Here is a 24,974-nt window from a genome sequence, read left to right as displayed (position 1 = left end):
AACAGAAAAGAGTATGGTGATTGCTTAGCCTGTGTCTGCAGCAGACACAGAAGGGGGAGAACTAGGGGGATGTGTGCTAGGATGTTACCAGCCCTGATCTAGGCCTGCTGCCTCATTCATCTTGCAGATGAAGACATTACAGCCCAGCTGAATGACTTGTTTTCTCCCCCTTCTCAGTGATGGACCTGGGATCTGAATCCAGGCCTACTTACCTCCAGTCTGTTGCTATTTCCACTATTGCCTTTTTCCCCAGGTTTAATTTTCAGGTTTGAGACAGCAATGATGGGGGTTAAATAAAGGAAAAAATGAAATCACTTTGCTTTTGTAGTCGTGTTAGATAGCCTTTGCCAAGTTGGGAATAACTCTTCTGGTGACAAAGGTGTGTCCTAGAATATTGAGGAAGTGTGCTCCGCTTTCTTAAGCCTTCTTTATACATTCCAGCTAAGCCCAGCTTTCAGACTGCCTCTAGACAATGCTTTATTTCCTACACTTCCTTTTCCCCAAACACTCCAAATTAGAGCAAAGAATTTTGACCATTAATACCTCTAAACTCAATTCTCAATTACTGATGACTAGGAAATACTTTGCTTTTTAACATTTGGCTTTGCGGGGGTAGCATATCGTTTTATTAAGAGACTTGCGGGGAGGGATCGAAGGGCTGGGAGCCCCATGAGATCTGGCGTTCTTGGCCTGGCTGGGAACTCCCCACCTTCGAGGTTGCTGAATGCTGACATTTATTTTTTAAATCGGGATAAGTGAATTTGTTACAAGTGTAGAAAACAATAGTTGTGGGAAATTTTTTCAAAAGTGTTTAAATTTTTGTGAACTGCAGAACTCCCTTGAAAAATACACTGTACTCTCCAGTTCCTTGGGAATAATTTGAGAAACATCAATTCTACCTGCAAATCAAACCTCTCTATTCTCTGGGCCAAAGAATAACCTCGTGGTGTGTGTATGGGCTTTAGTGTTATACAAACCTGAGTTTGAATGTTTGTTGTTACCAAGCTATGTAACCTCGGACTGCTAATTCACCTCTCTGAACCTGTTTGATGCTTCCATCATGGAATTGTTATGAAGAGTAAGTGATACACACATGATGATATACACATACAATGCCAGCTACATAGTAACAGGTTCAGCAAATGTTCATTTCTGCCCTCTCTTCTCTGCCCCACTCCTAAGTTCAAATTGAGCACATCCTCTATCCTCCCTGGCAGCCAAAACCCCATGCATGTTTAGAAAATATGTTAAGTAGAATAAATCTGTAATCTTTCTGAAAAAAGGCATGCCATCAGTGACTAGAGTTTAATGATTTTTGAAAGGTGGAAAAATAGAATGGATAACTGTGGAGAAATAAAACTAGAAAAAAATAGGCCAAAGCATATGCAGGAGTAAACTCTTCTGGGGTAGGATCTATTACCAGGAGGTTCTTCGCCCCCAATGAAAAAGGACACAGAGAAGTAGGGATGGGACCTGGTCGTTTGTCTGGGTGATGAATTTGGACTCGTTTTGGAAGAACGAGGTTGGATTTTCCTCTGCTGTCCTCCTCCTACCCCACCAGTGCCTACTCCCATCAAGCATTGGTGGTCCATTCTACTCTGCAGTAGTGGGTATGGACTTCTTGAGTGTGCCCAGGTGGTTAGATTCCCAGGAGGAACTGGAAGTTAAAGAGAAATGTGCAAGTCTTTAGATTTAAAAGAACCTTGGAAAGCTTTTCAGAACCCTGAAAAAAGACCCACACTTACATCCATGGTGGTGAAATTTCAGAAGATTGAGACTATATAAAAAGGAAAATCTAAGTTTCAGATCGCCACTAGAGGTTCTTCTAGCCAGAATAGTAGGGCAAGAAATAGAAGTGGAAGGTATACAGATTGAAAGGCAGTAAAACAGCCTCTATTTATAGATGACATACTTGTATATGTGGAAAATATTACGTATCCACAGCAACAAAAAAATTAGTAATGACTTCAACAAGATCACAGGATATAAAGTCAACATATAAAAAAATTAGTGTATTTCTATACACAAACAGTGAACAAGTATAATTATAAATTGAAATTTAAAAAAACACTATCAAAAAGCATGAAGTAGTTAAGAATAAACTTAAAAAATATGAATATAACCTGTAGAATGAAAACTGACAAACACTGCTGAGTGAAAATTAAAGAAAACTTAAAACTGCGCAGACATACCATTTATGGATTGACTCAATATTGATGGCAGAAGCTATTAGTTTTATACCACAACAAGCTTTTTTGTGTATGTGTTTGTTTTCCCAAACACTTAAAAGAAGAAAACAGTCAACCTGCAAGCGGATAAGAATCATGTTCTGTTTTATCTGCAACACTGGATGTTAGAATACAATGGAGTAAAGCTTTAAAAGTCTGAGAGAAAAATGGTTTTAATCTAGAAATGCTTTTTTAAAGAAATTGCTCAAGGACACATTCTTAGGAAAATAAAAAATAAAACTAAGAAAATGGGAAAAAGAATCTGAACATTAAGTGAAAGTTAACAATCAAGTCTAAAAGGTCATTTTCGTGGTTTGTGATAGTGAAGATTAATTTATCAGCCAAAAGACCTAGATAATCTCAAGATGGGAGGTGGTGGGGCTATGGGGGAAGAAATGGGAAGGAATGGTATAATTCTTACTCGGGGCGGGGGGAAGATGTAGTATTCAGTACAGTGCTTGACACGCAGTAGACAGTAAGTGGCTATTGAATGAATGTATCCCGATTAACTATTGAGAGAAGTAGACTTAAACGTTTTAGTCTCTAAAGGAATAAAAGCAGGATGTTTATCAATCTTTCAGACCAATAAAATTAACAAACTTAGCAGAATACATGAACAAAGAAAACTCCATCAGTCTAACAAAAGGTATTTTAGATGTGTTTCGTTTTGGTGTTGAATTTGAAAAATAAAAGGCAAAAGTGAATAGAAAAATGAATTTCAGTGAAATTCAGTGCCTGCCCTGCCAGGTCATCGTGCCACTGGGCAAATAAAAGAAGGGTGTAATGTAGGTATTGCCCACTGGCGAGCCGGTGCTCCTGGGGAACTCGCCTCACTTGGTAAGAGAGGAGCACAGAGGCCAGGTGTTTGAACTAACCTGTCGTGTTTTGTGTCTTACAGATGTCCCCACAAGCCTGCACTTCCAGAGCATGCTGAAATCTCAGTGGCAGAACAAACCTTTTGACAAAATCAAACCTCCCAAAAAGTTTTCACTTAAGCACAGAGCACCCATGCCAGGCAGTCTGCCAGATCCAACTCGTAAAGACAGGCACAAGTTGGTCAACTCCTTCCTAACAACAGCCAGTAAGTTTCAGAGGACAAGGGAGTCCTCCAGTTATTGTTCTGATCCTTTCATACCTCAAGGTACTTACTGGTTTGCTATGGTAGTATGTCAGGGTTGGGAATTGACTGATCCGTATCAGCTCACAGTCTACTTCTGCTTGTCTTGGATTCTCTGGGATGGACTTGGAAAGCTATTCTAGACACCATACGTGCACCTTGGGGCAAGACCCGAATGCTCAGTGGAGAGCCAGCAGTGGCATGGCATCCGGTCCATCTGTGGGCAGGCTGTTTTCTGCAGCCTAGTGTCATGTTTCTTTGGTAGAGGCCCCCGTGGGCTCCCTGGCCATGGTGCTGTTTGCTAGAAACTTCAGTCCCACAGGACTTCCCGCTGCCCTGGATGTCTATCATTGTTCTAGAGAGAACTCAAGAGCTCAGAACTCAAATAAAAGTTTGAGAGAAGATATTTCACAGCTCTTTTTCTGTTCCCCTCTTCAGAGCTGTCCCATCACCAAACCCGGCCTGACAGGACCCACAGGCAGCACTTAGACGATGTGGGGGCCGTGCCTATGGTGGAGCGAGTGACAGCGCCCAAAGCAGAGCGCTTGCTCAACCCACCGCCACCTGTGCATGACCCAAACCACAGCAAAATGAGATTGCGAGACCATTCATCAGAGAGAAGTGAAGGTAGGGCCAGGCCCGGCACCTCTACCTGCATTTGCACTTGCTCAGGGCTTTCTGGGGCAGCCTGGGCTTCTCTTAATTGCCCCCAGCTTTGTCCTTCACTCTAGGAAGGCAGAGTAGAAGGACCCTACTGCTTCTCAATGCAGGCCACTTCTTCCTGCAGTACTGCTTCCCCCCAAGCAGATTGCTTCCCCCTTTTATCCTCTGGGCTCAGAAGTCATTTTTGCCTTTGCTGTGTATCGCTGGCATTCCTCGCTTGTGCTCAAAGCAGAGCTGGTGGGGTAGCCGCATAGTCTGTTTTCTGTTGGCTTCTGCAGTGTTGAAGCATCACACAGACCTGAGCAGTTCGAGCTACCTGGCAGCCGCCCACCATCCACCACACAGCCCGTTGGTGCGACAGCTCTCCACCTCGTCAGACACCTCTGCTCCCACCAGCTCTAGCCCGCAGGTTACAGCCAGCACATCTGTAAGTACCTGCATGGAGGTGGCCGGACAGCCCCTCTGCAGTTAGAGCTCATTTACATGTCTCTGGGGGACAATGGAAGGAGGGGACTAAGAGGCCCAGGGCAGTCATGGGGACTCAACTTTTCACGGTTGTGTGTCATTTTTAAATCAGAGGGGTGGTATTTGACTTCCTGTTGTTTTCCAAAATAGAGATGGGTCCATGTATGCTGGTCCATCCGTAGAAAGCCTGATGCGGGCACAGACTCTTAGGTGACCTGTGACTGTTCACGATGCATGGGACTCAGTTTCTCCCAGGCCTCAGCAGTCCCAGGGCTCTAAGCCTGATGGTCTACAAAGGAAGCTGAGATGAGGGGTAGAGGAGAGATACAATGGGGATTACAGACAGACATTTGAGTTCCTTGTTTGTACTCTACTGGTGACTGGGGCTAGAGTACTGAGAATAAACATGGGTATTCAAGCTCCGGAAGGGCAGGGAGGTGCGCAGAGCAGAACTACAGACCCCGCCGGCCACCCTGGCAGTACTAAGTGGACTGCGCTCATATGGCTTCACAAGTACCACTTTATCCAGAAAGCTGTTCGCACAGCCATTCCAGGCACGCATTCTTGGTCCTTTTGTTCTGATAGTTCAATTCCTTGAGGTGTGCCTCCTCGAACACATGTCTGTAGCTGCTCTGTGCCCACTAACAGGTCCTTTATGCAGTAACTGTAATACTAGTAACAGTAATAAAATGCTGCAGCTCTGTGCGTTACTGTTGTCTGAATCCTGTAATGCCCTTTGCGGTGTAGGTGGTGGTAAGGATTTCCACTTTGTAGGCAGGGAAACAGGCTTTCCAAGGTTAAGGAAATTGTATAACGCAAGGTGACTTGTGTGGGTTATAATCGTGAGTCAAGCCCAGGTAGTCTTGACTGCAGAGCAGGCTCTCTTCCCGTCATCACCTGCACAGTGTAGGGAGGCCACAGGGTGGGGCATTGTCGAGGCGACATCCGCAGGTGTTTGAAACCCCTTCAGAGCTGACATCAGGAGCCGACAAAATGTACTCTGTAGGCTCCTGTGATCCGGTAGGAATTCACATTGTTCTGTCTTTGCTCTTAAAAATCAGACAATCTTTAAATGACCCCTTGTTCCTCCCCCTTTTCACTTCCCACACACACATAGTGTGTCTAGATAGGTGTGTGGTATCTATCATAAACTCAGTTACCCATCAGCAAAGGGTCTCGGGTGAGGATTTCAAAGAGAGTCTAATTCTGATAGAAAAATGTGAACTGAGATCCAGGACTTGGTGAGACTTCAGTATGTTCTCACCTGCCAACCCTCCCGTGTCTGGAGAATGTTAACTTAGGCCTGGGTCGTTTGAAAGTTTGATTTATTATTTACTGAGGACAAACTCTGTGTATAGCACTACATTGACCCTTAAAACTCTCACTCCCAATTTTTTTCAAAGAATCTGGATTTATTTAATAGTAAGAGTGAAAGGCCAGATGTGTAAAAAGGTAGTGGGGAGGGGGGTGCTTCACAAATGACCAGGGATGCGTCAGAATCACCTCAATGGCTTAAGAAACCCTGAAGATTCCAATTTGATAATCAGAAGTGGGGTGTTCAAGAACTTTTTTATTTTAAAGCACTCCCTCCTCACCTTGCTTCTGATGTGCAACCAGGTTTGGCGACCACCTTCCATTCCCATTATCTGCTCTCCACCTGAGTCTAAGCAGGAGAGTGTAGATACATTAGAACAAATGAGTACCTGGTGAAGTGGGGGTCTAGGTGGAGGCCGAGTGCTCGAGCCAGTAAGCAGCCCCACCACCCACCCTGCCTTGTCCCCTCCAGGGTCCTACAGCAGGCCCGAGGAGATTCAGGGGAAATCAGACCTGTTTCTGCCAGCCGTTTCCCATTCATTCTTTTTTATTATTATTAATTTCAGGTATACAAAGTCCCATTCATTCTTGATTAAGGTATAGGGAAAGCTGTCTCTTGCGGCTTCCTAAAGGTACACCTCTTGTAGTGGAACACATCATTTCAACAGAGGTGTGACAGAGGCCTTTGGGTATGAGATCGCTGATCCTCAGCTGCAAAACTCGCCAGGCAGGCTTTGCAGAAATCTCTTCAACCATTTTGTTTAACCAGTTAGCCTAAATTTGTGAGGTCAAGGACAATCTATTCTCATTTGATAGAGAAGGAAATTGACTAACCTGAAGTCATAGTTGACGGTAGTGAAAATCCTGGCCCAGGAAGCGCTTGCTGCCTTTCAACATTCTCTGAGAATGTCCTGAAATGATGGGATGAATCAATTCTGCATCGCCCTCCAGGAACAGAGCAGAGTGGTTATTTGTAGGGTATAACCTCTTCCTCATCTTCCTTCGCTGACCCCTTCCCTCTGTGCCTACCACACTTTGGTTTGGGTTTGAATGCAGCCTCATAGGGTATTCCCAGCTGTATTGTTACCATGGCAGCATGTTTGTCATCCCACTGTTTCCCTCTGGCCCCTCACAGCTCAGTTGCCAGTCTCTGTGTTAGGGTAGGGAGTTTGCTATCAGGGCTCAAGCAGCCAGGGGACTTTTTCCTCCATCTAAGGAACCAAGCCCTTTGGCTCCCTGCTTTATTCCTCCTTTTATCTCCGAGCTATTCTAGATGCCCACCTCCTCTGATATTGGATCCTTGCTAGTCTTCTTTCCCAAGAGTTTTATCTTCTCACTTGCCTATAGAAGTGAATCTACTTTCTCCAGGAGTGTGAGCTATAAAGCTTGGTCCTTTTCTTCAGTCTCCCTGCACTCATCTCCATTGTTACAGCCAAAAAGCTCTCTTTCCCCAAGAATAATAGACAGAAAGAAGGGAAGTCACATAGAGGCTGAGCAGATGGTGGGTACAGATTTAGCTGAAGAGTTCAGATCTACGAGAAGGAGGCGCTTTCATGACAACCAAGGTTAGACGATCTATTGAGCTGGACTTAGTCTGTGTCATCTTTCAGGATAAGGGAAATCATCTTTATAACTTGAACAGTCACCGACAGGCTTAACCATTGCCCTTAGGAGCCACTATGGGTTTAAGTCATAGACAGGGATAAAAGGGGGAAACGGGAGGGGTAGTAAATATGTGTATGCAGGAGTAAGAATCACAACAATTGACTCAAGGCGCCAGATACCCATCCCTGTGAAATTCAACAAATGTCTGTTTTTATGTGAGCCCTTGAAGGGAGAGGGTGTGCAGTGAGACTTTGCGGGGAGATACTCAGGACCACCCAGTACTTCTCCTGGTGGCCTCTTGTGGGAGACCCTCTCTGGGTACAAGCTGCTGCCGCCCAGCCCCCACTTACGGACCCAGCTGCCTGGTTATTGGCAATCCTGTTTTAAGTCTCAGGTGTGTGCTTTGATGTTTGGAGAATTGTGCCTCCCCTTTAAACTTACCTTTGTCTTACAGCAGCCAATACGGAGGAGAAGGGGAGAGAGCTCATTCGATATTAACAACATTGTCATCCCCATGTCTGTTGCTGCAACAACCCGGGTAGAGAAACTGCAATACAAGGAAATCCTTACTCCCAGGTAGAGGCCCAAATAATTGGCTCCTGTCCCTGTTCTTCCTGTTAGTGCCTTTTTTCTGACTTCTCTTGTCACTGAACTTTGGGTCCTACGACGCCTACGACAGCACGGGCCTTGGGTTTTGTCTTCTCTTTAAGAGAAAGTCCTACCTGGTAGAGATGAAATTATTTCTCTTTGTGTTTCTGCCCCTTCTCGTTGTATGAGCAGCCACCAAACCACAGGCCACAAGCTGGCTGTAGACAGTGGCGCGGTGTGTTTTAAAGTACTGAATTTTCTGGCAGCATGAGAGCAGGATTTGAATTCTTTATTTCCAACTTCTGTTGACAAATCAGAAGAATGGGCAGCTCTGCGTGTGCGTTCCCATGTGGCAGCACTGAGCTCATGCGCAGCAGCGGTGGCCCCCTTGAGACAGGCTCCTGAGCCCGAGTGCGTCGCAGTGTCCAGGCCTGCTCCCCTGCTGCTGGCCCTTGTGGATATTTGATGGGGGCCACTCAGGCCTCCAGGGCGAGGGAGGGCAGGGCCTGCACTGCAGGAAGCAGTGTCACTCACAGGCACAGGGCTCCTCCTTGCGTGGGTACCTGTGTTCTGCCCCAGGCTACCTCCGCCTCACGATCTTCCCTTCTTGGTGTTGCAGCTGGCGGGAGGTCGATCTTCGGTCTCTGAAGGGGAACCCTGACGAGGAGAACGAGGAGGTAATGGCCTGGTCGTTCTGCCTTAGAGACTGTACACGTGCGGGTGCATGCATCCCGGGGCCTGAGGCCTGGGCGTGGCAAGTAGAAGCTCGCCGCATGCCTTTTACACTGGGAAGGGCCTGCAGTGGGGTGGAGCTGGCTCTAAAGTGATCTACCCATTAAACTCGGCTGTGGGGCAGGGGGCTCAGTGAAGCTGCTCTGTTACAGATCGAGGACCTGTCTGACGCCGCCTTTGCCGCCCTGCATGCCAAATGTGAGGAGATGGAGAGGGCGCGGTGGCTGTGGACCACAAGTGTGCCGCCCCAGCGGCGGGGCAGCAGGTGATGGCGCCAGGAGTTGGGGCCCGAACTGTCCAGGGACGTGCGCTGCCTCTCAGTGCTTCTTCCTGTTCACACACTGGCCGTGGCTGGGAGCACAGAGTCCTCGGTGTTTGCTGGGCCTAAGGCGGGTGTAAGCGGTCGGGTGCTGGGCCCGCGGAGTGGGTCTGCCCTGCTGACACTAGTGATCTCGGGGCCCCAAGAGCGGGCTCTGACATTTGGAGGCCTCAGCACTAGGTACCCTTCCTTGGGCAGTGGAGTGCGGTTTTGTGGTGCTGCTGGAAAGAACTGTTTTACCCGCCTCCATTATCGTTAACAGTGACAAGCCCTCAGGAGTCTCAAGTAGGAAGAGTTAGACTCAGTTTTGCGGTTTTTCTTTGACTACAATTTTCAAAGTCGGAACTGATTTCCCTTCCTCTGTGAATTCACTGGGCACCAAGCAGGACTGTTCAGCACGGGCTTTCTCTTGGGATGAGGGGCATACAGTTCTCAGATGTCACATTCTGTAGCGGCCCCGTGCATGGCGGTGGGAGGGAGTGAGGGGAACTGTGGTTCCTGGGAAAGAACTTGGTGGGAGCCTGCCTCAGCTCCTCTGGTTGGGCTGCTGGTCCTCATGTCTCCTCCCCGACCCCCAAAGTAAAATACTAGTACTGGAATCCCGCGTCGCTCAGGCACTCAGCCGCTCACTCCTTGGTGCCCAGGTCTTACAGGTCGTCAGACGGCCGGACAACCCCGCAGCTGGGCAGTGCCAACCCCGCCACCCCGCAGCCTGCCTCTCCTGACGTCAGCAGTAGCCACTCGTTGTCGGACTTCTCCCACGGCCAGTCCCCTAGGAGCCCCATTAGCCCGGAACTGCACTCGGCCCCCCTCACCCCTGTGGCGCGGGACCCTCTGCGCCACCTGGCCAGTGAAGACACCCGTTGTTCCACACCAGAGCTGGGGCTGGATGAACAGGTGAGGGTGCTGCTTTGGCATGGGGTTGGCGGGGAGGGGCTGGAATTGGGAAGGGATGGAGTCGGCTGGAGATGGGTCTTCGTCTCCCATTTGAAGGGGACAGGGCGCTGCATTGAAATTGACCTTCTGAAGGTACCATGGAACTGGCCATTGTTCAAGGGGTGCCCGCTCTGTGGGGTCGTCTCAAGCCACCCCAGGAACTCTAGAAAGGGCCCGGACTCCAGTCCTCACATTTTGGGGAGGGTCTCGGGGCAGGAGGCAGGCTGGGCCTGGGTGCTCACCAGGCAACTTGTCCGCCCCCAGTCTGTCCAGCCGTGGGAGCGACGAACCTTCCCCTTGGCGTACAGTCCCCAGGCAGAGTGTGAGGACCAACTGGACGCGCAGGAGCGGGCAGCCCGCTGCACTCGACGCACCTCAGGCAGCAAGACGGGCCGGGAGACAGACGCGGCGCCCGCTTCGCCCCCCGTGGTCTCCCTCAAGAGTCGGCACCTGGCGACCGCAGTCACAGCTCAGCGTCCAGCTCACAGATGAGCGGGATACAAGAATCTAAACAGACTCACTAACTATTGGCATTAAAGCTTCAGAAATCTCTGCGTTTGATATTCAAACATCATATGCCGGAAATTTTCACAGTTTTTAGTGAATTTAAGGAATTTAGATTCTCCTTCGGTTTTTTTTTTTTTCCTTTCTTGTTTTGATTTTTGTTTTGGTTTTGATTTCCATGTTTTGTTGTCACACACCTGAGCACTTCCTCCAGTTGGCAAACAGAAGTTCAGGATAAGACCCTGCGGGCCTGGTCCTGGCACGCCCTTTGCACTGTGGAATCACTGGACGTAGCGATGTTTGACAGTCTCCCCCTCCCTCATACCTGTGGGCAGGGTGGACAGACAGGCGCCAGAGGGACGGACAGCTCCGGCGCAGTGTTGCCACTGTAGGTAGGGGGCGGGGGGAGAGCAGTGTCTCTTACCCCCACCCTGTCCCCTCCAGTCTGGGCCTGGCTCAGCCCCGGCCCGCCCACGTGGGTCCCTGGCTCGCCTGGGCGGGGGCGTCCCCACCAGTCAGTCGCTCGGCCCTAACTGCCAGCTGTTCGCCCTGAGCTCGCAGCTGACAGAGTGGCTTCCCCTTGTCACCCAAATCTTGGAGCCCTGTTTTGGGTTTCCTCTGCATTTGGTCGTCTGTTTGGCTCCTTAACTGCAGTATCCTGGCTGCGGCTGCTCAGGTCCCCATCCTGCCCCTTCGTGCCCTCTTGTCTGTCCCCCCCCCCCCCCCCACGCCACACACACACACACCCTGCAGTACTTGCACTCGGACTATTTCACTGCCTAGCCTGGTCCACGAAGGTAGGGTTAGGACTATTTAACCTCTATTCCCGGTCCTTTGCAAACTAAGGGGTCTGGGAAATGAGCAGCCATCTCTTCCGTGTAGTTCTGTTTCTACTGATTCATGTAGTCCTGTTTCCTCCGGTCCAGTTCCTGTCGGTGTCATTAGCCCCTTCCTCTTTCCAGCTCCTTGCCTGTGGAACATTATCTGGTCCTGGCTGTGGTTCCATCACTCCCCGTGGTCACCCCCTTGGTTAACCTTGTGCCTGTCTCACCTATGATCACATTACCAAAAAGGGGGCAATAAGGACTTTTTTTTTTCTTTTTGCCATTTTGTAATCGTATAAAAATAGTAGACAAACTGCTTAATGGTTGGGGTTTTTTCACAATTTTCAACATTAGTGATTTTTTTGATTCTGTTTGCAAGTTAAAAGGTTTGTCATTGTTTCTTTAAAAAACAATAATGCACCATATCCCTATGCATAAAGTGCTTCTTCTATTTATAAGGTTGAAAATTCTGAATAACCCTTTTAGCATTGTAAAAAAAAAAAAAAACGGAAAAAAAACCTTGTATTTTGTAAATATTTTCTTTTCCTGCTTTGAGCTGTGTATTGGCAGCGAAACATGTAGCTGTCCTTGTTCTATAGAAATGCTTTTCTTCAGAGAAGCTGATCTTTGTTAATGTCTTGATTCTGTTCGCAAAGCACAGACTAGTGCTTAAAAAAAAGGAAGGAAAAATTGAAAAAAATAAAAAAAAAGTTACAGAATGTTGTGTGCCAGGCCTTTGTTGACAGTTGGACATGGGAGGTGGAGGCTTAGGAAATGGCCCTGCTGGAGCGGCTCTCTGGTGTCATCTGACTTACTCTGAACCTTGGGAGTCTCCATTCTGTCTTCTGGGCACCTGGCAGGGTCATCTGATGGTCAGCGGAGGGAGGATGTGGTTTTCACCGGTGGGGAGGTAAGGGGTGCCGGGAGGAGAGGGGTCTGCAGAGACCATCTCCCTTCTCTTTGGATGTAAGGAACCAACCCGTTGCTTCTCTATGTTCCTTTGTCTAGTGAGGCCACCAGCAGTGTGACATTGGATGTCGAGCCTAAATTGCTTTTCAGTGGAGATTTCACGTCACTTCACCACAGACCTTTCTGGGGTTGAGGGCCAGTGAGACAGACGGTGCATGGAGCCTGAGCAGCTCCTCACCTGCTTCCTGAGGTTATGGGATCTTCTGAGGAGGCTAAGTGCTTGCTTTTCTTTGCACCAGATGAGTAAGTGGGCAGCCTGGTTCTTTACTTCCTTTTCATAGCAGTCAAGTTTAAACAGCCAGTGAGGCTGCCCCTCCTGGCTGTGAAAGCCCGGCGTCGTGAGGAGGCATTTCTCGGGCTGCACTGTTGCTGCTCCTATAGTTGCAGTTTAGGTCTCAACTTAAGCTGTCGGCAGTGACTGGAGCACACCAGGAAAACCCGAAAAAGAAATAGTTTGCAACTGTGTGAAAAACCCAAGCGTTCAAGTGTTAATAGCCTTGACCTGATTACTAAGGAACAGTAATATGGGTTACTGTTTTCGTATTTCCCTTTGTGGCACGGCTAGGGGCTACCTGGTATCCCTGTCTTGATTTAGCAGGTGCATTCCCCAATCTGGAATAAGGCTCCAAAGGAGAGGAAGGCAGCTCTAAGCCTGGAAGGAACCTAAACCATTTCCTCCTTCTGCTAATCAGCGGTGTGTTCTGTGTCAGCTCCAGGCCTCTAGGCTAATTTCCAGGGACAAAGATTCCCTCCCCCACCCCTGCCAATCCCTACCTTCTCAGGTTTGAACACATTGGTCCAGATCTTACAGACCCTGAGCTCAGCCACAAGGGATTGATTGCCCTTTGAGTTGGACCAGGATGGTGTGCTGCCACCACCACAATGAGACAACTGAAAATGAAAAGTAAGAACTTGAACCTTCACTGCCCCAGAGAGCAGGTAAATTGTGATGTCCAGGTTTTAACAATATTGCCATTCCCTGTTCTAAGTTCTCCAAGGCTGGGAAAGGACTTGCAAATCATACATCCTGTGTCGTTTTCTTGTCTTAAATCCATGCATGGAGACATTACTTAATCAGTAATAACTTTATTTCCAAATTCACTTTTACAGCAACAGTCAGTGTAAATCTTTTGTTAAAACACACAATACACCATATGAACATTCACAGACAGGAAGCTAAGCTAATATGGTTTCATGTCCCTCCCCCCACCCTCAAAATTACTGAAGAAATCACGGGATTTGCAAGTGCCAGAAACCTTCCTGCCCAACACTGCAAATTCATGGGCTAAGTCCATTAGGAGGTGAGACTGGGTCAGTGCCCAGGATAACCCTTTTCAACACTGAAGAGCAACCAGAAGTCTCATGAAGCCACGGGTCTGTATGTGGGACACGCTGATCTCCACCTCTGCCCTCATCCCACCTCTTGGCTTTACTTGGGGGACAAAGATAAAAGCGGGTGAAGGCAGAGATCTTGGCAGCTGCTAGATACAGGCTGCGTGTCTGGAGCTGGTGGGAAAGGATACAGAGATGCCCACGGCTTAAGAGGAAAGGATGCCAGGGTCTTGGGGAGGCATGATTGTGGGCTTGGGACCCAGGAAGAAGCCAGAGCAACCATACGTCCAGATTCCTCAGTCCTCACTGCACGTGGCGGGGAAGGCGATGGGAAGTAGCTGGCAGCCTGCTGCACTTGGGAATCATGTCACTGAAAAGGTAGCCCAAGGACCTCTAGCCCACGTGGATGAAATGGAAGAAAAGGGTTACAAGGCAGTTTAACTGCTGCACTCCAAGACTTCCCCTGGCCCATAGTAATTATCTTACAGGTTTCTCCCCCCTCCCCCCATAGCACAAGCAATCGCAAACAGGATACAGTCTCACCATTGAAGTCAATTTAAATGGAACTATTGATAGAGTGGAGAGCTTGAGGGAACCAGGCATAGAGCACACCCTCTGTCGCCCACCCCAGGGACACTTGACTCTGGAGGTGGGGAAATGGGGACGGGCACGTGCCCAGCCCTCAGGAGATTGTCCTCAGTGAGGGTCACAAGCCAGCATCCCCCTGCAATCTCCCTGCCATCACTGACCTGACTCCCCTAAACCATGACCTTGACGCTGACCCCAGTAGCCCACCCACCGTACAAGGGAGATGCCTCGGCCCCCAGCGAAGGCCCTCAGAATACGGGATTGAAGAACAGAGCACAAGACCTGCAGGAAGAGGAAGCCAGAAGAGATGCAAGAAGAAATGCAGCCAAAATTAGTGGCAGGAATGAGAGGCCACATCACTAACAGCTGCTAAGTCTTTAAACCACGTTTCCTTTTTCTTTCTCAGAACCCTTCTAAGAACCGCAGGGACTCAGGACAGTGGAGAGCCTCAGAGCGGAAAGTTCTGGGCCAAGATGATTCCTTGCATAGAAAGCTCTGACTGCAAATGAAGCCTCCAGGCCTAGAGGGGCACCCCAACTCCTACCACCGCTCCCAGCGTTGTTTTGAACTACCGAAACCGGAAGTGGCAGAACTGGGCCTGAGGGTGCTGAGTTGCTTTAAGCAGCAATTTTCTACAAAGGCAGCTTCCCTTTCCCCACGGCAGCAGATGGGACTTGTGCCAGGTCAGCGAGGGCTCTGGCCAGGGCTCTAGGAATGGTGTCTCCTGACTTGTCACCCTTCCTGTCAGGCAGCTGGGGCCCCGTTCCAGGGCGGGCAGTTTATTCCAAGCCCTGCTGTGGCTGTGGGGGCCTTCCTGAGGGAGAGCTTGGAGGGACCCCAGGCGAAGGGCTGGACCGCAGACCTTCCCCCAGCCAGCTCTGGCTTCATCTCTCTCCTGATGCAGGGCTTTGGAAGACCCTCTTTCAGGGCTGTTGGGGGGCTTCTCTGGGCTGTGACCAGAGAGGGCCATCTTCGTGCTGCAAACCAGGCCAGCCACAAGACAAAAGGAGGCCCTGGGGAGTGGGGGCCCCCACAGTGTCCATCCTGGTCCTGTGTTTCAGGCCTACGCAGCCGAGGGTTCCGATGTCAGAATCTGCTCCCTGTTGGGTCCCTGATGCTGAAGAACGCCCTTCAAAGATTGGGAGGCCCCATCAGGCAGGAGCCACACTGGCCCCCCGGAGCCCAGTCCCAGTGTGGGGAGTAGGAGACAGTCAGGACCCTCGGGAGAGTGGGTTAGAACCTCTTTACAAACATTTTAAGATACATGCGTCCTTTTTTTTTTTCTTTTCACTATCATAGTCACTCTGGTGAATCCAAGCATAAACAGACAAATCCGACTACAACGTGACAGGGTGCAGACAGGGAAGGAAAGGTGACATCTATGTATATGTTCAGCTGCTCCAGCAGGACAGACAGCATTGCTTCAGCTGGGACGGGGGAAGAACCATTTCCGAAGGGCATGTTTCCCTTTGGGGCGTGTGGAGGGCTGGTTAGCGGGTTGAGCAGCGGCTGAGTTCTCTGAGAGGCTGGCAGTCACAAGCGGGGGCGGAAGTGGGGGACAGGAGGAATGTCGCCCTGTCCTGAGAGGCCTGCCCATCCTGGTGCCAGCTCCACACAGGAAGGGGAGCGAGCCTTCTGAGAGGACGAGGCCCCCCAAGTCTACATCCAGGGTCATTGCCGAGCCTCACCCTGTTTCACGTCTGTGACGGGAGGTGGGGGGCAGGGAACTGAGTAAGGTAGGGTCATCAGGCTCATGGCGAGGGACATGCCAGTTGGATGAGTGTAACTTTGAGACAGGTCCCACCTTGTGCCCGGACGTGACCATCCCTTGGTTGCACCCTTAGTTTACAGTAGGTGCCTCCCCCCACCAACAATGTCCATTACTGAGAAGGGGATTGGTGAGGCTGGTACTCGGGACACTGACGTGATGAGGGGACAGGCAGTGACAGGGCACAGCAGACACACAGGCGTGGTGGAGGCAGACAGGTGGCTGCAGTGGCCGTGGGCGGGACGAGAGGCTCGGGCCCCCTTCCCACCAGACCCCCACCCCGCGCACACTAGAGAAGCCAGGGGCCCAGGCTTGGGAACAGGCGGTGTCCCCCAAGAGGCACAAGTCCTTACAAGAGAACTGGTTTAGCCCTAAAGTCCCAGATCTGTGAGGTGGCCAAAATCGTGGCTGCGGTTCCAACCTTCAGAACTCAAGAAAACAGGGTTTCCATGGGGTGGAGGGGAGCCCCTCAGCTCAGGGGCCCCCGCCTCTGTGGGTGGGGAGAAAGGCCAGTGCGCAGGACGTGAAGGTCAGTCTTCTCTGAGGAAGTAACCCACAGGGTGCCACCCTGCCACCAACCAACCTTCTCCTCCTGCCCACTGTGCCTTCAGGATGGAGGGACCGGAGCCCTTGTCCTACAGGCTGCCCTCCAGGGGGGCACACTGACCTGCAGCAGATCCTGGGCCACCAAGAACAGGAGGCCACGTGGTCCGTGTGCTGCGCGCGCGGTGGAGGCTGTTTGCCCGTCCAGGCAGGGAGCAGCGTCTCCTCCCACCGAGCGCTCCCTCCACACCTCTCTCCCCCTCTCCCTCTCTCCCCCTGCCCGCCCCGCCTCAGCCTCTGCCGTCTCTCCCCACCCCCACCCCTCCCCACTCACACAAGGTTCAATGTGCCTGTGGCTCCACCAATGCACCAAGTTTCAAATCCTTTGTTGCTGCTGCTGCCTCTGTGACACCCCTAGGAGGGGGCCAGAGGAGGGGCACCCCAAGTCCCTTGAAATTCCCCAGAAGCACCTTTCAGAGCCTCTCCTTCTCCCTCCTCTACTCAGAGGGGGAAAAAAAAGAATCAAAAGTAACTGCCCAAGGAAATGTTGGGGGTGGCCATCTTTTCAAGTGTTTTGAAAAACATTTTATTATTCCTACCCCACCCATCGATTTGGAAAGATGAAATTTGCTCTTTATCCCGTCACTGATTTTGAAGTCCCGAGCCAGAGCCGAGCACAAAAGCAGGTTAAGTGATTAACCGATTAACCGACCTGTGAGGAGCAGCTGGGGGAGGGCAGAGGGTGAAGGGCCAGGTCATTATTCTTTTTTTTCCCACACTCTCTCACTCTCTTCTCTCCACGATTACTGACCGCCCCGGGGGCCTGATCACAAACCCTGCTTGGCCAGGGAGGCGGACACTTCGTCGGCTAGTGTGGCGAGCTGGGACGAGTCCACCATGTCAATGCTCCCCGTGGAGGACACGTTGCTGAGGTGCCTCGGAGACGTGTCCCCGGACACCACGGGCGACTTGTACACAATCTCCGCCCCGTGGTCCGTCTTGGCTTTCGCGTTCTCACGGAAGGTCAGCTTGTGGGTTTCGATCTGCGAGAGAGGAGGGGAGGGAGGGTGAGAGGAAGAGACAGAGGGAAGGGGTACAGCCCTGCCAACCCCCCGGCCTGGGGTGGGCGGGAGCTGATGAAATGGCGGTGACCATGGTTTTTTATCATTTTCTAACAGCGAATACTCATGCGGGTTCTTCTGTCACCCGCCTCCAAGTAGCTCTGTTCCTCTCCCCAGTGGCAGTGACCACTGTAACTTTCTCGTGTCCCCTTACAGAGATACGCCACACACACAAACATGCGTAGGTGTGAGGATATCAAACACTATGTGTGTATGTGTGTGTACATGTATATGTGCAACGTCCAGCAGCTTTGTACTGGGCTTTTAGACTTAATACCTTCCATTAGGTACTAGGTACTAGGTACTATCTGTACCTAGTTTCCTCATGCTTGCTAATGGCTGCATGGTATTCCACCACAGCAGATGTACCAAAATTGATCAACTCTCCTAAGGATGGATATTTAGGCTGTTCCAGTCTTTTGCCATCACAAACAACACTGGGTCTGAATAACCTTGAATAACCCTGTACGCATATCACTTCACACACGTGTAAGTGCAGCCTAGAAGAAGAACTGCTAGTAGGTCAAAAGGCATGCACATTTTATTTTGGCAGATACTGCCCAACTATAAATGAGTGCTGAAGGAGAAGCTGGAGATTAAGGGACATCCCCAGAGCCACTGCTGCCCAGCCATGAGTCTCACACATGCCTCCCTTGGCCAGCGACTGACGACTTTAGCGGTGGCAGCAACAGCGGCCAGCACTGGTAGGTGTGCTAGAAAACATGGTGCAACGAAGCCCTTTTTACAGGAGAGAAATCATGAGACAGCCAGGAGCCCCAGGGCTGGGACCTGCAAGGGATACCTGGGAAGCGCAGAAAGCATTAGCCAGAGCTGCAAATAAATAGTACAAAATAATTGTCTCCGGATGAGCCCTGAAGTGGGGGGCACAGGAATCCTTTGTGGGGTCCTAAGACTTCTTTAAAGAACAATGGGTACACGTGTGTGCTTGCACGCCTACACATATCACCTTGTTCCCATACAATCTTAGGAGGCCGTGGACCCCAGGTAAAGAGCTGCGGCTGCTGTGGGCTTGCATGTGGGTGCAGAGAAAAACCAGGCTCCCATTTACACTTATTTTGTTCATTTTGGGTCACTGCTTTGACAAAGCACCTTCCATGCTACTGTATTTGAAAGGCCTTTTGACGTAAGCTTTGATAAGGACGTTTATGTGAATGTTTTTTTAACAGATTTGTTCTTAAGAAAAAAGTGACAGAGTCCTGGGAATGTCCCAAAATCCCCCAAACTGAAAGGAACTCAGGCAGCGGGGTCCTGTGCTCCTCTGCTTGTTAGCAATTTCACTCATCACAGGAGGAAATGGGGGCTTGGGTACCAGGGGATCGTCTGGGATGAGGGTTGTGTCTTCTGGGCGGTGGGCAGGGCAGCGCCCACCCTGAGCCACCAGATGTGAGTTAAAACAGAAGTTCAAACGCGGACATGACTCTGACTCCTGTTCTCAGACAACCCCCAAGTTCCAGGAACCTCCCATTACACGTCTTGTCTGGGTCCCATTACACCCTGAGATGTGGAGGTTTCTATCCATCTTGCTAAAGGAGAAAGAGGCTGAAAATGTTTGCTGACCTTGCCCAGGTCACACTCCAAGCAGAGTCAAGCCCAGAGCTTTTCTTAGGACACAGAAGCTTCCAGAGACAGAGGCAGAGACCTTCCCTCAGCAAGGGCGAGGTGCAGTGGGTGAGGGAGGCGAGCAGAGCAGCTGGACTCCTGCAGCCCTGCCCCACCGCCCCAGAGACACGCCGCCTCCTGGAGCCACTGTCACTGGGCGCAGACATGGAGATGTGTTCCCACACCTTGGAAAGCCAAGGATGCGGAAGCATGATGGGAAACAGCCACTCGAGGTCCGCCTTGGAGTCAGGGAGCCCAGAGGGGTGCTGCGGAGGGCGAGACAGGGAAAGGCCATCCAGGGGCCAGTACCTGTCCTCCCCTCGGCCTTTGGGGGGGCTCTGTATGCCACCTCTGCTTTAAGACCATCCCAGCAAATGCTTCTCCAAAACCACAGTCGGGTTGGCCTTTCACCCACTTGCAGGATGGGGTGTGTCTGTTCGGAATCCAACCGCCTGCCGGAGCGGATGGGGGAGGCCTGGCAATTTGCCATGGGGACTCCCAGCTGCCACCAAGTGTGGTGTGATGGAAAGATGGCCCTGCTGCCACTTCTAACCCACTGGGCCACCTTGGGTGGTGTCCTTTCTTCCCCCAGGTTGGGTCTCAGATTCTGTCCCGTTCTGGGACATTCCTCCTCCTCCCGCCACTCCTCAATCAGCTGCTGGGAGACACTAACAGCTGGAAAGTGAGCCATTTCAGAACTTGAGGGCAGGCGTGGGTGGGAAACCCCAGAGGACGCTTGGGCTGCATTTATGCAGACAAGAAAAGTACAGCCACAAGACCGCATCCTGTGATGGGCCCAGAGGGAGCTTGCTCCGGGTCACACACACCCTGGTGGAACCCCAGCCCCCATGCTCACAGGACACCCACAGCAAGACCCGGAGACTCCAGACACTGCCGGGAATGCCGAGGTCCTTTGTCCAGCAGCCTCTGTGGACACTTCCATGACAGACAGGTGGAGGATTTGCTAAAATCTGTATTTCGACATTATTGTTTTGCTCTAACTGCCTAGCGACCCACTTAGAAAATCAGGTCAGGTTCCCATGCCTTGTTCTCGGTGCACTGGCGCTGGCTTTGGGGGTGGCTATTCCCTTTTGTGGATGCTTGCCAACCATGAGGCCTCGGACAGCAGCTCTCACCTTTGACTCCACCAAACAACCGCCTGGGGGCTTTAAAAACTCCAGCTGTGGCAGCCGGCAAGAGCTGCCATGAGCCGCCATGAGCTGCTGTGAGTGGCCCACCGACAATCGGCAACCTCCTCAGCCAGGGGCAGCGCAAGGCTCATACCACCAGCATGGGCCAGGGAGCTGTGTCCTACACAACCAGACTGAGAAACAATGGCTTGAACCGGAGTGGGGTGGCAAGGGAAGGTGGAAGAAGGGGAGGGGGGGGAACTCCAGGTGCCCAGACTGCACCTGAGATCAATTAAGTCAGACTCTCCAGGGTGGGGCCCAGGCACCAAACTTACTACAGCTCCCCGGTGACTGCCGAGGCCGAGCTCCACAGTGCCTGCCGGTGGCAGCCCAGCGACATCAAGCCCGTCCCTACAGGATCCTGAGCTTCCTGCCTCCGGAAAATAGGCCCAGCCTTGTCCACCCTATTCAATTAACAGCCACACCCAAAGGCAGCCCCTCCCTGCCCCGCCCCCTTTACCTTTTTATTCCCTCCGCCAGGGACGTGGGTGATATTGTCCAGGGAGCCGATCTTCGACTGGACTCTGTCCTTGAAGTCCAGCTTCTCAGATTTCACTTCTACCTGGCCACCTCCTGGAACACAAGGCACACAGAGCATGGCACCTGGGGTGAGGGCCACGCAGGACTCCGAGTAGACGCCCACCTTGGAGAGGGGGTACGACTCTCCTTTCCTGAGAACGGGGTGGGCCCCAGCCAGTCCTTCCAAAGGGCTAGGCAACAGTTTGCTCCATTTCTGGAATCAGGTGTGCATCAAATATTTACCCAGAAGACTCTTCCTCCTTAGATAATGCAAAGATAAATGGCAGCTCAGTCGGGGAGAAATGAGTCTACATTCTAAATTGGTTGGCTTCCAACAAGTAAGTTTTTTTTGTCAACATCCTGTAGCGACAACACTCTGCGACCTCAGAATTAAATCAAAGGTCAAAATGCACCCTAACTAAGGACGGGCCCTGACCCTTTCTCTCTCCTCAGACACTCGGCGCCCTGGCCATGCATGGGAGACGTGGCCCGAGGAAGACACAAACAGCAGCTGACCCTTGAACAAGGGTTTGAACTGCGTGAGTCTTGTATGTGGATGTTTTCCCCAATGAATAGTGTATTTATTCCTTGTGAGGTTCTTAATAACATTTTCTTTTCTCTAGTTCACTTTATTGTAAGAATACAGTAGATCATACATATAACATATAAAATATGTGTTAATCCACTGTGTGTGTTATCGGTAAGGTTTCAGTAAACAATAGGTGATTAGTAGTTAAGTTTTAAGGGAGTCAAAAATTCTATGTGGATTTTCGACTGCGTGGGGCAGGGGGCGGGCACCTTTCACCCCCAAGTTGTTGAAGGGTCAACTGTACATTCCTTTCTGGGGACGGATAAAGCCACCCAAGAAAGCTGCTCACAGTGTGGTGACAACAGTTGAGGGACAGTTTCCCTGGGAGGGACTAAACTCCCACAAAATGTCCAAGGGAGCCAGACAATAATGAGACGCATTCGGGGGGATGCTTCCGAAGGCCTTCTCCTCGCACGGTAACGGTTCCGGTCCAGATCTGCCCTACGGGCCTGACTGAGCCAGGCGTCCCTGCTCTGGACTCCCAGGCGGGAACCGGAACCTAGACTTGTGCTGTCCAATATGGTGGCCGGCCACCAGCCACACATGTGGCCGCTGACATCTTAATTAAATAAAATTAGTTCAGCTCCTCAGTAGTACGAGCCACATTTCAGGTGCTCAACAGCCACATGCGGTCAGTGGCGCCCATGTTGACATCACAGGGATCGGACACATCCATCATCACGAAGGATGATAGGCCTGATTTCTACGTGGTGGGGGAGGGGAAGGGGAAAGGGCACCATTCGTATTTTCTGTTCAGAGTCACAGCAGGGGCATGGCAGTGGCTCGGGGCTCCGTGTTGTAGCTGATGCAGTTGGTTAAGTGTCCCCATGTTGGCTCGGGACCAAGCTGGGACAACTGCACAGCCCGCCTTCAGGGGCCAGAGGAGCCCCTCCCGGCTCCAGACTCCCCGTGTGCAGCTTGCTTGGAGAACCACAGGTGAGGGTTTAGGACCAGCACCTGCCCTCCCTCTACACCGTGTCGCTGCCAGCAGGGCCCCTGCTCAGGAGTGTGACAGGGCAGCCACACCTCCCAGGATGCAGCAAGTTCCACCCTCAACACTCTCCTTGATAGTGCGTCCCACCCGGCTTCCCAGCCACCCAGGAGAGGCCCACCCAGCCCTGTCCCATTCCTAGGGCTGCCAAACACATCCCCACCAGTCAGGGCTACCTGGCTTGTGATGGATGTTGCCTAGTGAGCCACACTTGGAGGTCACCTTGCTCAGGTCCACTGGTTTGTAGACTATTTGCACCTGGAGATAAGAGGAGGAGAGGGAGAGAGAGAGAGAGAGAGAGAGAGAGAGAGAGAGAGGTGGGAGGGGGGATGGACAAAGAGAATACAATAGGATTATTTTATTATGGGTGTAACAATGAAAAGCAGCTGTGTAAGCCCGGCCTGCTCGGACAGTGTTTCCTGTTTGCCACGAGGCACACACCCTCATGGTGGAAAAATGCATTGGAATTCTGCCAACCCTGCCCCCAGGGTGCTGGGTCTTCACAAAATCGCTGTAGGACTGGAGAGCCTTCCATCCCACAGGACAAGGACGCTCAGGGCAAACAGGAAACTTTGTCACTGTGCAGAGCCCACGCCATTTGGTTAGCAAACACACGTGAAAAAGTCACTTTTTCCTGACATGAAATTGACAGATCACATTTAGTGACGACACAGGAAGAAGGGATCGATATGATCTGTTTGTGCAGCATTTGGAAACTCTTGTTGGAAAAGCAAGAGCTGTTTCTGCAGGGCCTTAAAGAGGAGAGGGCGGTGTGGGGTGGAGAGGTGGCCTTCTCCCAGGAGAAGCTTCCAGAAACCCCAGCACCACCACAGCGAGAGCAATGATGGTCAGCGAGCAGTGTGGCAACTCGGAGGTAAGAGACAGTTGGCACCTGAGTGTCCTGGACATTTCAGTTCTTTACTGAAAGGAGCAAAGCGACACCCACACGAGGACAGGCGGCCCAGCAAACTCTACAAGGTTAGTGCCTCAGCGAGCAGACCTGGACACACATACAGGGGAGGCCTCGGGCTCCAGGGCTCAGGCTGGGCACAAGGGGCCACCGTGTGGCCTGGTCACACTGCCCACCCTCCGGACGACCCCTGTGCCACCCACTGATCTCAGCACAAGAACCAGCTTCCTGGAGGGGCAACCCCTACGGGGCTCCCCATTGGCAGATGAGTCTCCCAGAGGAAGTCTTACAAAGCCATGGCTGTCAGGGCATCCCGATAGGCACTGAGGGACACTTCCCAGCAGTTACCTGGGCGAGGTCACCTGAGGGTGCAGGAGGCCAATCACCAGTTGGCTTTTGCTCCCTGCCCTGGAGAGAGATGGCCTCGTGTTTAACAAGGACACCAGAAAAAAAGGAGAGGTTTTTCCTTAGGTCCAAATCATCTGGAACAATCCAAATTATTTCAGTTAATCAGAATTATGTTGGCATGACAGGCTGACAGGTGGACATGTGCTGTGTGTGCCCGCAGGAGGGAGGGTGGGAAGCACACAGGCGTGGCAGCCTGCACCCACGAGGGTGGGTGGGTGTGGGTGCAGAATGAACAATTCTTAGAGACCTTCTGGGACCAGGTCTGGGAGAGAACTGTGCTCTGGGCTGGGGCACTGAGGAGTCGGGCAAGGGGCTCTGGGAACTTGTCTCAGCAGGAGGGAAAGGGAAGTAAATGGTGTGACCAAGGCTTCCATCACTTCCCTTGGGCCTGGATGAGGTAGCTTCTGAGAGGGCGGGGCTGTGTAGAAGGCGGAACCTGGAATGGCATAGAGGGGAAAGGAATGGGTGAGGGTGAGAGCCAAGGCTGGAAAGGGAGCCAGGATGACAGCAGGCCCAAGAGGGGGTCGGGAGGGTCCCGAGGTGAGGGAGAGGAGCAAGTCCTGCTGCTGGGAAGTCACCTGCAGGCTGGGGAGGGGTGGGCAAGCCAGAGGGTGGAGCCCAGTCCGGGGGTCCACTGCCCCCAAAACGCCTGAGGCTACACTTGTGCAGGGGCTTGGAACCCCCCAGCCACCTTTCACCAAGAGAAAAGCTTTGTGCAAAGGCTCCTACTGTAAACAAGCTGAGGCCATGGGCCAAAGTTGCTCAGGCCCGGCCAGGAATAGCTTGTGGCTCTTTGCCAGGTCATAGCCCACAGGCTGGACAAACAGGAGGTGCCCAAAGTCTCGTGATGTCCTGTAACTGCCATCAACAGTGGGAGTGTACTCTCTCTTCCCAGCCTCCTCCTGAAGGAGCTGTCTGCTGTCTGCAGCCCACTGGACCCCAGGGCCTCGGCCTCACCAGCCCTACCTCCCACCAGCCGACGAGACACATGGGAAACCACATGCCCTCCTCCTCTGGCCAGAGCCGAGTCTGCAGTGAAGCCAGAAAACCAGGAGTCAAAGCTAAAACAGTGACCATGAGCTGGCGTGGGGTGGGGCGGTCCTCACACCTTCTCTTCCCTTCTCTCGGCAC

General features: G+C 51.5%; 2 protein-coding genes across 17 annotated transcripts in view; one reads left to right on the top strand and one right to left on the bottom strand.

The window, feature by feature from the left end:
• The window catches only part of KANSL1 (KAT8 regulatory NSL complex subunit 1), a 157,767-nt gene extending 146,572 nt beyond the window's left edge, over nt 1-11,195 (top strand). For 2 of the 3 annotated variants that reach the window (XM_081028406.1, XM_081028405.1), the window contains 8 exons: nt 3,127-3,309; nt 3,784-3,972; nt 4,287-4,435; nt 7,847-7,968; nt 8,600-8,657; nt 8,865-8,977; nt 9,676-9,928; nt 10,232-11,195. In XM_081028406.1, the coding sequence (XP_080884532.1) occupies nt 3,127-3,309; nt 3,784-3,972; nt 4,287-4,435; nt 7,847-7,968; nt 8,600-8,657; nt 8,865-8,977; nt 9,676-9,928; nt 10,232-10,459 (1,295 nt within the window). In that variant the 3' untranslated portion in view covers nt 10,460-11,195. The remainder of the gene's footprint in view (nt 1-3,126; nt 3,310-3,783; nt 3,973-4,286; nt 4,436-7,846; nt 7,969-8,599; nt 8,658-8,864; nt 8,978-9,675; nt 9,929-10,231) is intronic. The other variant, XM_081028407.1, reaches the window with a different exon arrangement.
• Nucleotides 11,196-15,472: 4,277 nt separating this feature from the next.
• The window catches only part of MAPT (microtubule associated protein tau), a 94,103-nt gene continuing 84,601 nt past the window's right edge, over nt 15,473-24,974 (bottom strand). For all 14 annotated transcript variants that reach the window (XM_081028413.1, XM_081028408.1, XM_081028419.1 and 11 more), the window contains 3 exons: nt 22,702-22,783; nt 20,887-20,999; nt 15,473-17,538 (listed from right to left, as the gene is read on the bottom strand). In XM_081028413.1, the coding sequence (XP_080884539.1) occupies nt 17,323-17,538; nt 20,887-20,999; nt 22,702-22,783 (411 nt within the window). In that variant the 3' untranslated portion in view covers nt 15,473-17,322. The remainder of the gene's footprint in view (nt 17,539-20,886; nt 21,000-22,701; nt 22,784-24,974) is intronic.

Source organism: Rhinolophus hipposideros, assembly GCF_964194185.1.
Source record: "Rhinolophus hipposideros genome assembly, chromosome: 20".
NCBI classification, from domain to species: Eukaryota; Metazoa; Chordata; class Mammalia; order Chiroptera; family Rhinolophidae; genus Rhinolophus; species Rhinolophus hipposideros.
This window is presented reverse-complemented; position numbering and strand designations above follow the sequence as displayed.